The sequence below is a fragment of the Rhinoraja longicauda genome, chromosome 12, assembly GCF_053455715.1.
Source record: "Rhinoraja longicauda isolate Sanriku21f chromosome 12, sRhiLon1.1, whole genome shotgun sequence".
NCBI lineage: Eukaryota > Metazoa > Chordata > Chondrichthyes > Rajiformes > Arhynchobatidae > Rhinoraja > Rhinoraja longicauda.
Window position 1 is genome coordinate 13,180,812 of NC_135964.1, and position 13,903 is coordinate 13,194,714.

The following is a 13,903-nucleotide window of genomic DNA, read 5'->3' on the forward strand; positions in this document are numbered from 1 at the left end:
ACTTGAGTCTTTTTCAGCTTTAGAACAAGCTGCAGAAAAGACTATTATTCATGACTTTGGTGACAATATTTCAGATTGAATGGAAGGGGAAGGCAGTGTGACAAGTGGATAGGAACATGCAAGTATCCATCTTGCAAACTAGTCAAAATAAATGTTATTGCTTTGAAAAAAGGATACATTCGTAGAGCTCCTGTACGACACCCAATGGCCAGAATTTTTTGCACCGGATCAAAAGCCAAGGCCGTCGGTTGGCAGGGGAAGCCATGGCGCACAGTCTGTAAAATAAGAGGTGGGACCAAAGGGAAAATTAAAACTTATCTTGCACACTTTTCACTGTATGATACATTAAAAACTTTTGTCATAAATCTGCATTCAAATCTATACTTCATCTATAATTAATGATCCTTTCAAATAACATAAAACATATTAGTTCTGTCAAAACCAACAAATGAACAAACCGAATTAACAGCGAAGTAGCCTGCCATACAGTATAACTGCATGACATCATGTTCGGCACAGATATTGTGGGCCAAAGAACTTGCTCTTGTTGTACTGTTTTCTATGTTCTAAGTGATCCTTATCAATGTTTACATTCCACATAACCATGCTCTCCCCAATCCCCTTTTATCTTACGCCTATTATGATCTCCCCCCTCCCCACATGCTTACCTAACTTCACCTTAAATACATCTATACCGCAGTGATGAATGTAAACTCTGGGGAAAAAAAGTTAGTGCCTTACATTTGCAACTTCTCTTAGTTCTGGTCTATCTTATTGTTGGAAGCATTGCTTCTCCAAACTTTTTATAATCTTAAAAGCCTCTGTCAAGTTATTCCTCAGAGAAAAATAGCCCCAGTCTGTTCACCCCTTCCTGATTGGTATAGCTGTAAAATGTTGACAGTCTGCTGGCTCAGCATCTGGCTCACCAGGCACTGATTTCTGCACTCTCCCTTTAAAGCACCACAAGCCCGGTTCCACTTAAAGGACACAAGGTGCTGGAGTAACTCAGCGAGGCAAGCAGCATCGCCGGAGAACATGGTCAGAGTCCTTCTTCAGGCCGATTGTGGTGTCCTGGTTCCTCCGCTTCCTTTATACATACTGATTCACTAGAAAAAGTATACTACTTTGTTACATCTAAAAATGTGAATTAAGAGTGTATTAACAAATAACATCCAATTATCGAGAAAATCTGCTGGTCTGGCATAACCAAAGGCCTGAGCGTTCAAGATTAATGGAGTATTACTGCAACCATCCTGTTATCAACTTTGCAAAATTAAAATTGGCACTTTTTTCAATACCTTCATGAACCTTTTAATAAATGAGATCAGATCTGATCCTTCCAAAATTGAACCTCACCATTTTGTTTGCTTTTTTGCACATTAGAGTATTTGCAACCTAAATCTCAATGCTCCTACACACTTATTTTGCAAAGAGTAGTCTCCTTGCTCTTCCTACCAAAGTAAACCATCTACCTGTGTAAGAAGGAACTGCAGATGCTGGTTTAAACCGAAGATAGACACAAAAAGTTGGAGTAAATCAGCGGGACAGGCAGCATTTCGGGAGAGAAGGAATGGGTGGCATTTCGGGTCGAGACGAGGGTCTCGACCCGAAACGTCACCCATTCCTTCTCTCCAGAAATGCTGCCTGTCCCGCTGTTAAATCATCTACCTTATCTGTATTGCTCATTTGCCAAACACTCCTCAGTCTGCAGGTTTATTTCTCATCTTAGATTTTGCTGCATTCCTTCTCTGCATTAACTATAATCTCGGTAGTTTGAGTCCTCTACAAAAGTTGTGGCTCCAATACCAGTTCAAATAATTTACATAAAACATGTACAAAGGTTTCACTCTTAATCCATATGGAATATTACCTTTCACTGTTACTCTACTGTTATCCTTGTTATTTGCATTTTCCCCGATTCAATAAGCTCTCAACAACAAATGTATCTTAGTTTGGTGCTTCTAAAAATCAAAATATATTTTATGCTTTTATATGTAGCTGCATCAGATATTTACATTTCACATTATCAACATAAATGGCACCTGATAACACAGTAACGGTTGAAGACTGATTTTCATCAACATATATCCATATCCAGATTCAATCCATAAATTTGACCCTGATTAACCCACGATTGAACAGAATATCAAAAATCCGTTCATGCATCATCATGCACAAAATGTTCTCCTTTTTCAAGACACACAGCTTCACCTTCACTGTGATTGACCAAGCCCTACCCTGTACCTCCTCTATATCACCACACTTCTGCTTTCACCCCAGTCAAAGCAGGGTAGAGTTCCCTTAGTTATCTTTCACCCCACTAGCCTCCAAATCTAACATATCATTCTTCCACATTTCCACCAGTCACAATGTAATTTTACCAATTGGCACATCTTTGCCCTCAACCATCCCTTTCTGCTTTCCACAAGAACCACTCTCTCTGTGACTCCATATTTCGCTCATCCCTCTCCACCATTCCCTCCCCATCCCCTGCAACCATAGGAATGGTCCAGGTGAGACAGAGATTCACCTCGTCTATTGCAATCACTACTATCAATTTGGCCTTCTCCACATTGGTGAGACCGATTGCAGACTAGGTGTTTGTCAAGCATGTGTGCTCTGACTGTTGGCACTATTTTAATTCCCCTTCCCATCCCCCCTCAACGACCTGTCTGTCTCCAATGTCCTGCACTAACGGGGTGGTCAAATGCAAAGTAGATGAACAGCACCTCAACGCTACATTGGCTGCAATTGACCAATTATTGCTTCCCTATTCCAATTTCTCCTTAATAGGTGCTTTCTCCCAGAATTCCCATTTAGATAAACAGGCCCCATTTCCCCCCATTAAAGGCAGACCAGTCCCAATTTCTTCACTTGCTGATCTTCCTAACGATGCAATGAAAGGTTAATGGATTTCCCATACATCACACGTCCAAATTGTTCAAGGGTCTCAAACCTCAAATGTGCACCGTCTCCCTCCAAAGATGCTGCCTAACTCGCTGAGTTTTTCCATTTTGATTTCATAGTCCCAAACTCTTGGCTTCAAGCCACAGTCCTACAATTCGTTCATTTCAGGTATTTATTTATCCTACTTCCCTTTAATTACAATTGAATCTAACCCTATTGCTTTCCCTGCAGTTGCATTCCTGATTTAACCACTCACTCAATAAAATAGTTATACCTCATTTTACTTTTGGTTCTTTTTACCCCCATAATAGCCAGAGTTATACAGCGTGTAAACAGGCCCTTCAGCCCAACTTGCCTACGCTGACCAACATGGCCCATCTACACTAGTCCCACCTGCCTGTTTGGCCCATATCTCTCTAAACCTTTCCTTTCCATGTACCTATCCAAATGTTTTTTAAACATTGAGGCAGTACCTGCCTCAACTACCCCCTCAGACAGCTCATTCCATATACCCACTACCCTTTGTGTAAAGAAAATTGCCCCTCAGGATCCTATTACATCTTCCCCATCTCACCTTAAACCCATGTCCTCCGGTTCTTGATTCCCTTACTCTGGGTAGAAGAGTGTGCATTTACCCTATCTATTCCTCTCATGATCTTATATGCCTCGATAAGATCATCCCTCATCATCCTCACTCCAAGGAATAATGTCCCAGCCTGCTCAACCTCGCTCCATAGCTCAGGCCCTTGAATCCTAGCAAAATCCTCGTAAATCTTCTCTGCATCCTTTCCAGCTTAACAACATCTTTCCTACAGCAGGTTGACCAAAACGGAACACAATACCCAAAATGTGGTCTCACCGATGTCTTGTACAGATGTAACATGACTTCCCAACTTCTATACTCAATACAGATGCTCCCCGATTTACGAAGCTTCGACTTATGATATTTCGACTTTGCGATGGTGCAAACAGTAGCAACCCGTAGCGAGCTGCTGCTCGCTTCCGGCCACGTGATCAGGCGTATGAAATGCATTTTGATTTACAATATTTTCAGTTTCCGATGCGTTTCTCGGAACGTAACCCCATTGTAAATTGAGGAGCACCTGTAGTCTGACTGATGAATGCCAATATGCCAAAAGACTTCTTGATCACCCTATCTACCTGTCATTCTATGTATTCTGGTTCTCAGTTCTTTCATTACTATTTTAAATACCTCTATCAAATTGTCTTGCAACTCCCTCCACTGTTTCAATGTAAATAATCTCAGCTTCTCAAGTCTATAAATCAAAGTTCCATACACCCAAAATCATTTTTAGTAAATCGCTTCTCCAACCTGCAATTGCAATCCTCCAAGTGCAATGCCCAAAACTGGCCAAAATACCATTACTGATGCCAGGCAAGAGAAATTAAGAGTCATCATGGCTGTAATCTTTGCCTTCATAACATCCTGCATCATGCATGCCTTTTTGATCACTTTCTCAATCTGCTCTGCTACTTTAAATGAATTGCAGATTTACTATATTTCCCCCATCAGAACTCTGTCTTGGAACCATTTTTGAATTGGTGATCTACATCCTTTTTTGAAGGCTAATTTAAACATTACAATATTATGGGTATTGATTCCTGGAAACTCACAATTTGGTTTGGCTCATTTTCATGTCCATACATATTTTTCTCAATAAGCGACAAATACGGATCTAAAAAGTTCTCCTGATCACACTTTAGAAATTCATGCCCCATCTTACATTGTTGTTATCAGGTAATTAGATGTTCCAAGTTCTAATCATGACAACTTTATGACTTTGCACGCCTCTGTAATTTCATTACAATCTGCTCAATATACTTCCCATTGATTTTGATCTTCAAGAATAGACAGCAACATAATCATACCTGTTTAACTCTAAAACAGAGAGTTTAAAAAGTCCACTCTCCAACACTGCAAAATTCTCTTTAACCAATATTGCCACTTCCACTCCTTTCTTCCCTTTCCCCATCTTTCTTGAATAGCTTGCATCTTGGAGTATTTAGAATCCATCCCTGCCCTTCTATTTCAGCCAGACCTCTGTTACTGCCACAACATAGCAATTTTGTGCAGTTAAGGACACCTGGAGTTTACTATGCTTTTTATGTTTACGCACATACACTGTAAACTTACCTTACATCTACAACTAGAATTTTTCATCAGGTCCTCTCAAAAAAATAGAACCAAAACAAAAAAATTGTAAGCTCTCTACCCCAATCCTTTCTGCATTATTTTTTCTTCTTTTCAACACTATCTTCCTGTGCCAACTCCACTGCTAAATTAGATCAAACATTTCACTTAGCATAATGAATGTGAACGGCAGACTAGCATTCAAGGGGAACCTGGATAAGAACATGAAAGTAAATGTAAAGAAAGATGCTGACAGGGATAAATGATGTTCGGTGGAAAGAGGAGTCCGTGAGATAACTGCACTGGTCAAGAAAGCACAGCAACAGCTGTTTTTCCTGAGGATTCTGAAAAAAGCTGGTCTGCCCCAACAGATGCTGGTGACTTTCTACCGCTGCACCACAGAGAGCATCCTAACATACTGCATCTCTGTGTGGTATCTCAGCTGCACAGCAGTGAATAGGAGAGCTCTTCAGCAGGTCGTCTCCAGAGCACAGATCACTGGGATACAGCACCTAGCCCTCAAGGACATCTACAACACACGTTGCCTCAGAAAAGTCACCAGTGTCTGTAAGGACTCCATACACCCGTGCCACCGTCTGCTGAACTCCTTCCATCTGGCAGACTTTATAAGGCCTTCTACGCTCGCACCTCTAGACTGAGAAATAGCTTTTTCCCATAGAGCTATAACTGCACTGAATCAGACTGCTAAGTGCCCCCCATAATACGTATTTGTACTTTTACCTTATTTTAAAATTTTATTTTTACCGTATTTATTTTTATAGCATCGATATAATCTTAATCTCGTACTTGTACAATGACAATAAAGATATGCCATGAATATATTACACAAGGCAAGACTATTGGACATGCCATCACAGTACTGACAAAATCTCCAAAACTGCCCTTATACAACCAAACACTGACCCAGAAACTCTTTCAAGGTTCACCCTCCAAATAATTTCGGATCTGGAGCACTCAAAAATAGCTACAATTTTAGAGCACATTTCCAGTTCTCTCGCATACTGGAACTGTTACAGTGCTCAAGCTCCAGGATCTCTATCTCAGAAATTGCCCAAACATTTGATTTTCTTTTTTAACCTCTTCTGGTGTTATCATATGTCAATATGGACAGTCCAGGAACGGTACCATTATCTCAAAAGATCACAAGCGTCTAATCCATTACTATTTAAAATAATATACTAACTGCAACCCCTCACAGTAAAAGTCAATGCTAATAGAGAAAGAAATGTTAACCCAAATCCATCATCTATTTCAATTGAGATCTTTTCTCAATTGTGCCAAATATCAACCTCCATTACCTGCACCCCCTCACACAAATGATTAAAGCTTAATTTAAGAAATGTCATCATAATTTTCTGCCCTCCAATAAAAGCTTGCTCTGATTCATCCCTTCACATTCTACAGGTATTCGATGGTTTCTGAAGACGGACCATCAATAATTATTGTAAAGCAAACTGCTACAAATGATAGAAATCAGATATAAAACAGAAAATGCTCCCTAGGTCAGACCAGAGAACGAAACTGAGTTTCCAATGGTCTCTCAGCTCTTGCAGTGACAGGTGCAGCTTACATAATATTAGTTGGTACCATTTTAAGAATCTAACCATGTGACCAAATCTTCCGAGTGTATACTGCGGAGATGGTTAAGTTAAATCATTTGAGAACTCCTTTCTGCCTCTATGGATAAGCTGTCTGCCTACCCTCTTCTAGGCACACAGTGGAGAAATGATGTTTGCCTCTCAACAACTTTGCAATATAATAAAGTACTGCTAGTTTCAATAATCAGTTATCCTCCAGTATCTTTGAGAGTTATTGAGCGAAACACAGAGAACCACCAACAGGCTTTTATTACAAGACAGGCAATGAGGCAAAGGAGCCTGCTTGCCTATCTTCCGATCAGCCTCCCACCAAATTAACAGGAGGCTCTGTTCGATGCTGAGCTCTCCCTGGTTGTTCAGCGTTAACAGCACCTGTCAATCCTGGTAGTGCCAACCTACAAATGCACACTGGGAAAATAAAAATATTCACAAGGTATTGTTATGAATTCATTAGGGATAAATGCACATTTAGAAACGGATTTTCCTTCTCCAACACATATTTTACAATCCTAACCTTGCTTTGTCATTTTTTTTCTCCCCTTCCATTTTCGTTCATCAACTTCTACTTGCATCTCCTCAGATTATTTACAATGAACAAACCTTTATCTTCATAATTCTTCCTCAGCGTGAACCACCAAAGCTTGTATCATTCAGTCTCAACCCAAAAACATGCCCTTCACGGTTTCTCCTCCACCTCTGCAATTTCAATTTGAAGATTCCTCTCTTTTGGTCAAAGGTTGGTAACCCTGTTTCTCTTTCCACAGATGCTGCCTGACCAAAATGATATAGACTGCAAGATCGGAGGTGCATCCATAGCATACAAGAATTCTGATCAAGAGTCTGATTACAGCAGGGAAGAAGCTGTTCCTAAGTCAGGTGGTACACGAGTCAGGTTGGCTGCTTTGCCGAGGCAGAAGTATAGATGTGGGGAGGAGATGGTTTGGGCCCATCCACGACTCTCTGTAGTTTCTTGCAATCATGGGTGGAGCAGTTGCCATACCGAACTCTGATGCATCTCAATAGGATGCTTTCTACGGTGCATCAGTAGAAACTGATAAGAGAAAGAAAGGAGCTGCATTGGTGCCCTTTCTTGGTAGTATGGTCTATGTTGTTGGACAGGTCAAACTGTTGGTGATACTTGCACCTAAGAATTTGAAATTCCGGGCCATCTCCACTTCAACACCGAGTGAACTCCATCTCTCTTCGTGATGTTAATTACCAGCTCCTTCATTTCCGTGATGTTAATTACCAGCTCTATCTCCTTCATATACTCCACTCCTTCAATGTTTGAGATTCAGCCTATCACAGTGATGTCATCTGCAAACTTTTAAATGGCGTTAGAGTAGAATTTAGCTGCATAGTCGTGAGCGTGTAGGGCATATAGTAATGGACCAAGGACATAGCCTTGCAGAGCACCAGTGTTGAGAATTATCATGGAGGATGTTTTGCCGCCTCACCTATCCTTACTGATTGAGATCTACGGGTCAGGAGTAGGAAAAAAACCCCTGCAAATGCTGGTTTTAAATTGAAGGTAGTGTAGTGGCCTGGCGGAGGCCTGATCCGCCACAGTAGACACAAAATGCTGGAGTAACTCAGCGGGTCAGGCAGCATCTCGGGACAGAAGGAAGGATGACGTTTTGGGTCAGGAAGTCAAGAATCCAGTTGCAGAGGCAGGGGTCCAGGAGTTTGAACATGAGTTTGGTTTGGATTATGGTGTTGAAGGCAGAGTGAAAGTCGAAAGAAATTTGATGTAGGTGTCCTTGTTATCTAGAGATAAGACACCCCATGTTATCCAGGGATAAGTTAGGGCCAAGGAGATGTAGAATCAGTATGGATAGAACTGAGGAATTGTACGGGTAAAAAGACCCTAATGGGAGTTATCTACAGGCCCCCAAACAATAGCCTCAACATAGGCTGCAAGTTGAATCAAGAGCTAAAATTGGCATGTCGCAAATGTAATGCTACGGTGGTTATGGGAGATTTCAACATGCAAGTAGACTGGGAAAATCAGGTTGGTAATGGACCCCAGGATAAAGAGTTTGTGGAGTGCCTCCGAGATGGATTCTTAGAACAGCTTGTACTGGAGCCTACCAGGGAGAAGGCAATTCTAGACTTAGTGTTGTGTAATGAACCTGATCTGATAAGGGGACTCGAGGTAAAAGAGCCATTAGGAGGCAGTGATCACAATATGATAAGGTTTTACTCTACAAATTGAGAGGGAGAAGGGAAAATCGGAAGTGTCAGTATTACAGCAAAGGGAATTAGAGAGGCATGAGCTGGCCAGAATTGACTGGAAGGAGGCCCTCGCAGGGAAGACGGTGGAACAGCAATGGCAGGTATTCCTGGGAATAATGCAGAAGTTGCAGGATCAATTTATCCCAAAGAGGAGGAAAGATTCTAAGGGGAGTAAGAGGCACCCGTGGCTGACAAGGGAAGTCAAGGACAGCATTAAAATAAAAGAGAAGAATTACAACATAGCAAAGAAGAGTGGGAAGCCAGAGGATTGGGACTCTTTTAAAGAGCAACAGAAGATAACTAAAAAGGCAATACGGGGAGAAAAGATGAGGTACGAGGGTAAGCTAGCCAATAATATAAAGGATAGTAAAAGCTTTTTTAGGTATGTGAAGAGGAAAAAAATAGTCAAGGCAAATGTGGGTTCCTTGAAGACAGAAGCAGGGGAATTTATTATGGGGAACAAGGAAATGGCAGACGAGTTGAACCGGTACTTCGGATCTGTCTTCACTAAGGAAGATACAAACAATCTCCCAGATGTTCTAGTGGCCAGAGATCCTAGGGTGACGGAGGAACTGAAGGAAATCCACATTAGGCAGTAAATGGTGTTGGGTAGACTGATGGGACTGATAAATCCCCAGGGCCTGATGGTCTGCATCCCAGGGTACTTAAGGAGATGGCTCTAGAAATTGTGGCTCCAGAAATTGGTGATAATTTTCCAATGTTCTATAGATTCAGGATCAGTTCCTGTGGATTGGAGGGTAGCTAATGTTATCCCACTTTTTAAGAAAGGAGGGAGAGAGAAAACGGGAAATTATAGACCAGTTAGTCTGACATCAGTGGTGGGGAAGATGCTGGTCAATTATAAAAGACGAAATTGCGGAGCATTTGGACAGCAGTAACAGGATCATTCCAAGTCAGCATGGATTTACGAAGGGGAAATCATGCTTGACTATTCTTCTGGAATTTTTTGAGGATGTAACTAGGAAAATTGACAGGCGAGAGCCGGTGGATGTGGTGTACCTCGACTTTCAGAAATCCTTCAACAAGGTCCCACATAGGAGATTAGTGGGCAAAATTAGATGCATGGCAGATGCGGATGCATGGCAGATGCAGTTTAATGTGGATAAGTGTGAGGTTATAGGAATAGGAAGGTGGTAAGAATAGGAAGGCAGATTATTATCTGAATGGTGTCAAGTTAGGAAAAGGGGACGTACAACGAGATCTGGGTGTCCTAGTGCATCAATCACTGAAAGGAAGCATGCAGGTGCAGCGGGCAGTGAAGAAGGCCAATGGAATGTTGGTCTTCATAGCAGGAGGAGTTGAGTATAGGAGCAAAGAGGTCCTTCCGCAATTGTACAGGGCCCTAGTGAGACCTGGAGTACTGTGTGCAGTTTTGGTCTCCAAATTTGAGGAAGGATATTCTTGCTGTCGAGGGCGTGCAGCGTAGGTTCACTAGGTTAATTCCCGAAATGGCGGGACTGTCGTATGTTGAAGGATTGGAGCGACTAGGCTTGTATACACTGGAATTTAGAAGGATGAGAGGGGATGTTATCGAAACATATAAGATTATTAAGGGGTTGGACACGTTAGATGCAAGAAACAAGTTCCCAATGTTGGGGGAGTCCAGAACCAGGGGCCACAGTTTAAGAATAAGGGGTAGGCCATTTAGAATGGAGATGAGGAAAAACTTTTTCAGTCAGAGTTGTAAATCTGTGGAATTCTCTGCCTCAGAAGGCAGTGGAGGCCAATTCTCTGAATGCATTCAAGAGAGATCTAGATAGAGCTCTTAAGGATAGTGGAGTCAGGGGGTATGGGGAGAAGGCAGGAACGGGGTACTGATTGAGAATGATCAGCCATGATCACATTGAATGGTGGTGCTGGCTCGAAGAGCCGAATGGCCTACTCCTGCACCTATTGTCTATTGAGATGGTGTCTGCTATGGACCTGATGTAACATTAGGCAAATTGCAGTGGATCTCAGCTGTCTGGAAGACAGGAGCTGATATGCAATATGTCCAGCTTCGAAGAACTTCACGATAGTGGATGTCAGAGCCACCGAACAGTAATGACAAATGCACACTACCTTGTTTTTCTTTACCACTGGTGATAGTGGTCTTTTTAAAGCAGGTAGGAACCACAAGATGTGTTTCGAAGAATTAAGATATCCTTGAATATTCCATCTTGCTGGTTCTCACAGGCTCCGAGGACACGGTAGGGATTGCATCTGGGCCTGTCGGTCACCACAGTTAGCTCTCAAGAAGGCCGATAGCACAGAATTTTGTTTAAGTATATTAAGAACTAGAGGATAACCACAGCAAGAGTGAACCAAAAGGGCAATCTGTAGGTGGAGACAGAGAAATTAATATTGTTTTATCCATATTCACTAGGAAAAAAGACATTGCAGTAGGAGATTTAGATGAGGACAGGAAATGCTAAAGCATGTTAAGATTAAAAAGGAGGTACCAGATGCTTAGTGGGCATTAAGGTTAATACATCCCTGGGTCTTGTGAGATGTATTCCAGGCTGCCAGCAGAGTTAAGGGAAAACTTTGATTAGGCTGCATTTGGAGAACTATGCATGGTTCCCCATTACAGGAAGGATGTGGGGGCTTTGGAGGTGTGGAAGAGGCTTCCCAGAATGCTGTCTGGGTTAGAGAGTATTACCTACAAGGTTGGACAAACTTGGATTGTTTCGCTAGAGCGTCAGAGGTTGAGGGGAGACCTGATAAAAAGTACATAAAGTTATCAGAGGCATAGATGAGCATTTAAAGGTGATATGCAGGGCAAGTTTTATTTTGACACAGAGACTGGTGCGTGCCTGGAACTCAAGGTTTCCATAACCTCAAGTTATAGAAAATAGCATTGTAAAAACAATTGCGTGAATAGGGAAAAGGTGGTTGGGGCTAGAAAGTTTTCAACTCGCAACAAAGTTCTTTTTTCCCCACGAGAGATTAAAAATAAAGCTTTTTTAATAACTACAAGTTTGTTTTATGTCAGCAAGCTAAAAATACTAAAGCTGTATTTTACATAATTTATTACACAATTACCAACAGAAGCAAGATCAAAGTAGGAGCTGTGTTCTTAAGAAACAAGTGTCTGATTACTGCGGGGAGGCTACATGGAAACACTTTTTCCAAGACTGTTTTTTTTCTACTTGCCAATTTTCCAAATAACTTTTAACGTTCTCTCATTCCTGATCAAGATCGCATTATAACCAATTAGGTTCACTTAATATAAATAAAGTTCCATGATTCATCAATCATGTTAAATCCAATTTGTGTTGTGGAAACACACGTTGTAACAGTGTATTTGATGGCCACATCTGCATCCAGCGGAGTGGAGCTTGAAACATCCTGCAACCTCTGAAAATAATCTCACTGATGTTCAGGCTCTTCCATTTGCTCTTGCTCACTCGTGATCCATGTGAGCAGATGAAAACCTAATTACCTAACCCACCAGTCCCACTAAAGTACAAGCTTGTGAGCTGGCACGTTAGTAACACAAGATTTTGTACTGTCAGAATGAGTGACCATCTCTGCAAAAGCATCACCTTCTTTCTTCATGACTTTTAATAAGATCTTGAAAGCTTTGTGAGATGTTCATAACATAAATGAGAATTCCATCAATAAAGTTGAGTATTGTGGACTGTTGGTACTTTACTCAATATGACACTGTCATGTGGTTAATGCTACTTGTTGTACTTGTTTGTGGTGATTATACAGTATGATTTGACTAGATAGTTTAGAAATGTTTTCACTATCTCGGTACACATAACTAACATCAATTTAATGTTGTCACCAAGTGGCAAGTGGATGTGGGGGCAGTCCCAGTTTTTCCTACAACTAAGGAGAGTATGCAACTCCCCTGGCATACAGCACCTTCTTCTCTGCAGTTGTCATTTGAAAAGTGACAGGAGAGCCTTCACTGGTTCTCTCCCTCTCTATCGCTGTTATGTTTGGTATTCTTTATTCCAATAAGATGGGAAAGAGACCCACGCACAAGACTAATATGGTGTGCTGAATAGTTGGATAGAGAAACGATTTTTGTTGGAAAAACATGGCTCAATAAAGATGGGGCATCAATGGTGAGGGCCATTGCTTATGTAAGGAAGTGAATAGAAGAAGGGATTAGTACAAGTTACATTGGTGTGAGGAGTGATATGCTGGAATAGGCTTAAAAAGGCAGAGTGAAAAGGTTTGAATAATATACATCTCAAACATAAGTAAACTTGCCACAGTAATCACCTTTCCAGCTCCACCTCGAACACATTCTTACCATGGACCTCATCAGCAAGCTCTAGTTACAGCTTCTTGTTTAATCAGCAGATTTCTTCCTCCCATTACTAGTGAAGAGCATTTCCCTGCAGAACTTTATGGCACTTAAAAGCAAGGATGAGTTACCAAAATGGGCTGCAGTATTTGTTTGTCTTGCCTCATTTCACTAATGTCTTGTCTCTCTGTGGCAACTCCAACTGCATCACCTTTCACATGTGTGGTATCTCATTAAATACAGTTGAGAACAAGTCTTACAAATTACCCAGGAAAAAGAAATAATCAAACAATATTGTAGACACCCTGTGCTTATGTTCAAATTTCCTGTGCAATACCAAACAAATTATCTCACTCACACCCGAGATTTAAAATCCAAGTGATGACAAGTATTTTAAACCTGTTTATAAATGCTCTTTTGTGAAGTATTCCAACTTCAATGCTACATTGAAAGACTGCTAGACTACAGCATTATGATTTTTATTCTAGGCTAATCTGTTAAAACTATGGCCGAAGTGGCTTTCTAGTGAAAATTAAGTATAAATATAGTGAACATTTCTTGAATTTAAGGATAATAAAAACAATCTGTAATTCAGAAGAGCATCTGCAATGTGTACTTTATGATGATTTGCTGTCAAAAATAGCTCAAAGACAAACAAGCTGAGGTGACATTTGTCAACAAAAATTTCACAGCAAAAGGAAAAACCTCTTAATTTGATCCAAC

The 13,903-nt window shown here is 41.1% G+C and overlaps 1 protein-coding gene across 7 annotated transcripts in view; it reads right to left on the reverse strand.

Annotated features, from left to right (window-relative positions):
• LOC144598723 (syntaxin-binding protein 5-like) overlaps window positions 1-13,903 on the reverse strand; it is a 178,688-nt gene that overhangs the window by 146,923 nt on the left and 17,862 nt on the right. For all 7 annotated transcript variants that reach the window (XM_078409059.1, XM_078409058.1, XM_078409055.1 and 4 more), the window contains exon 2: window positions 178-275. In XM_078409059.1, the coding sequence (XP_078265185.1) occupies window positions 178-275 (98 nt within the window). The remainder of the gene's footprint in view (window positions 1-177; window positions 276-13,903) is intronic.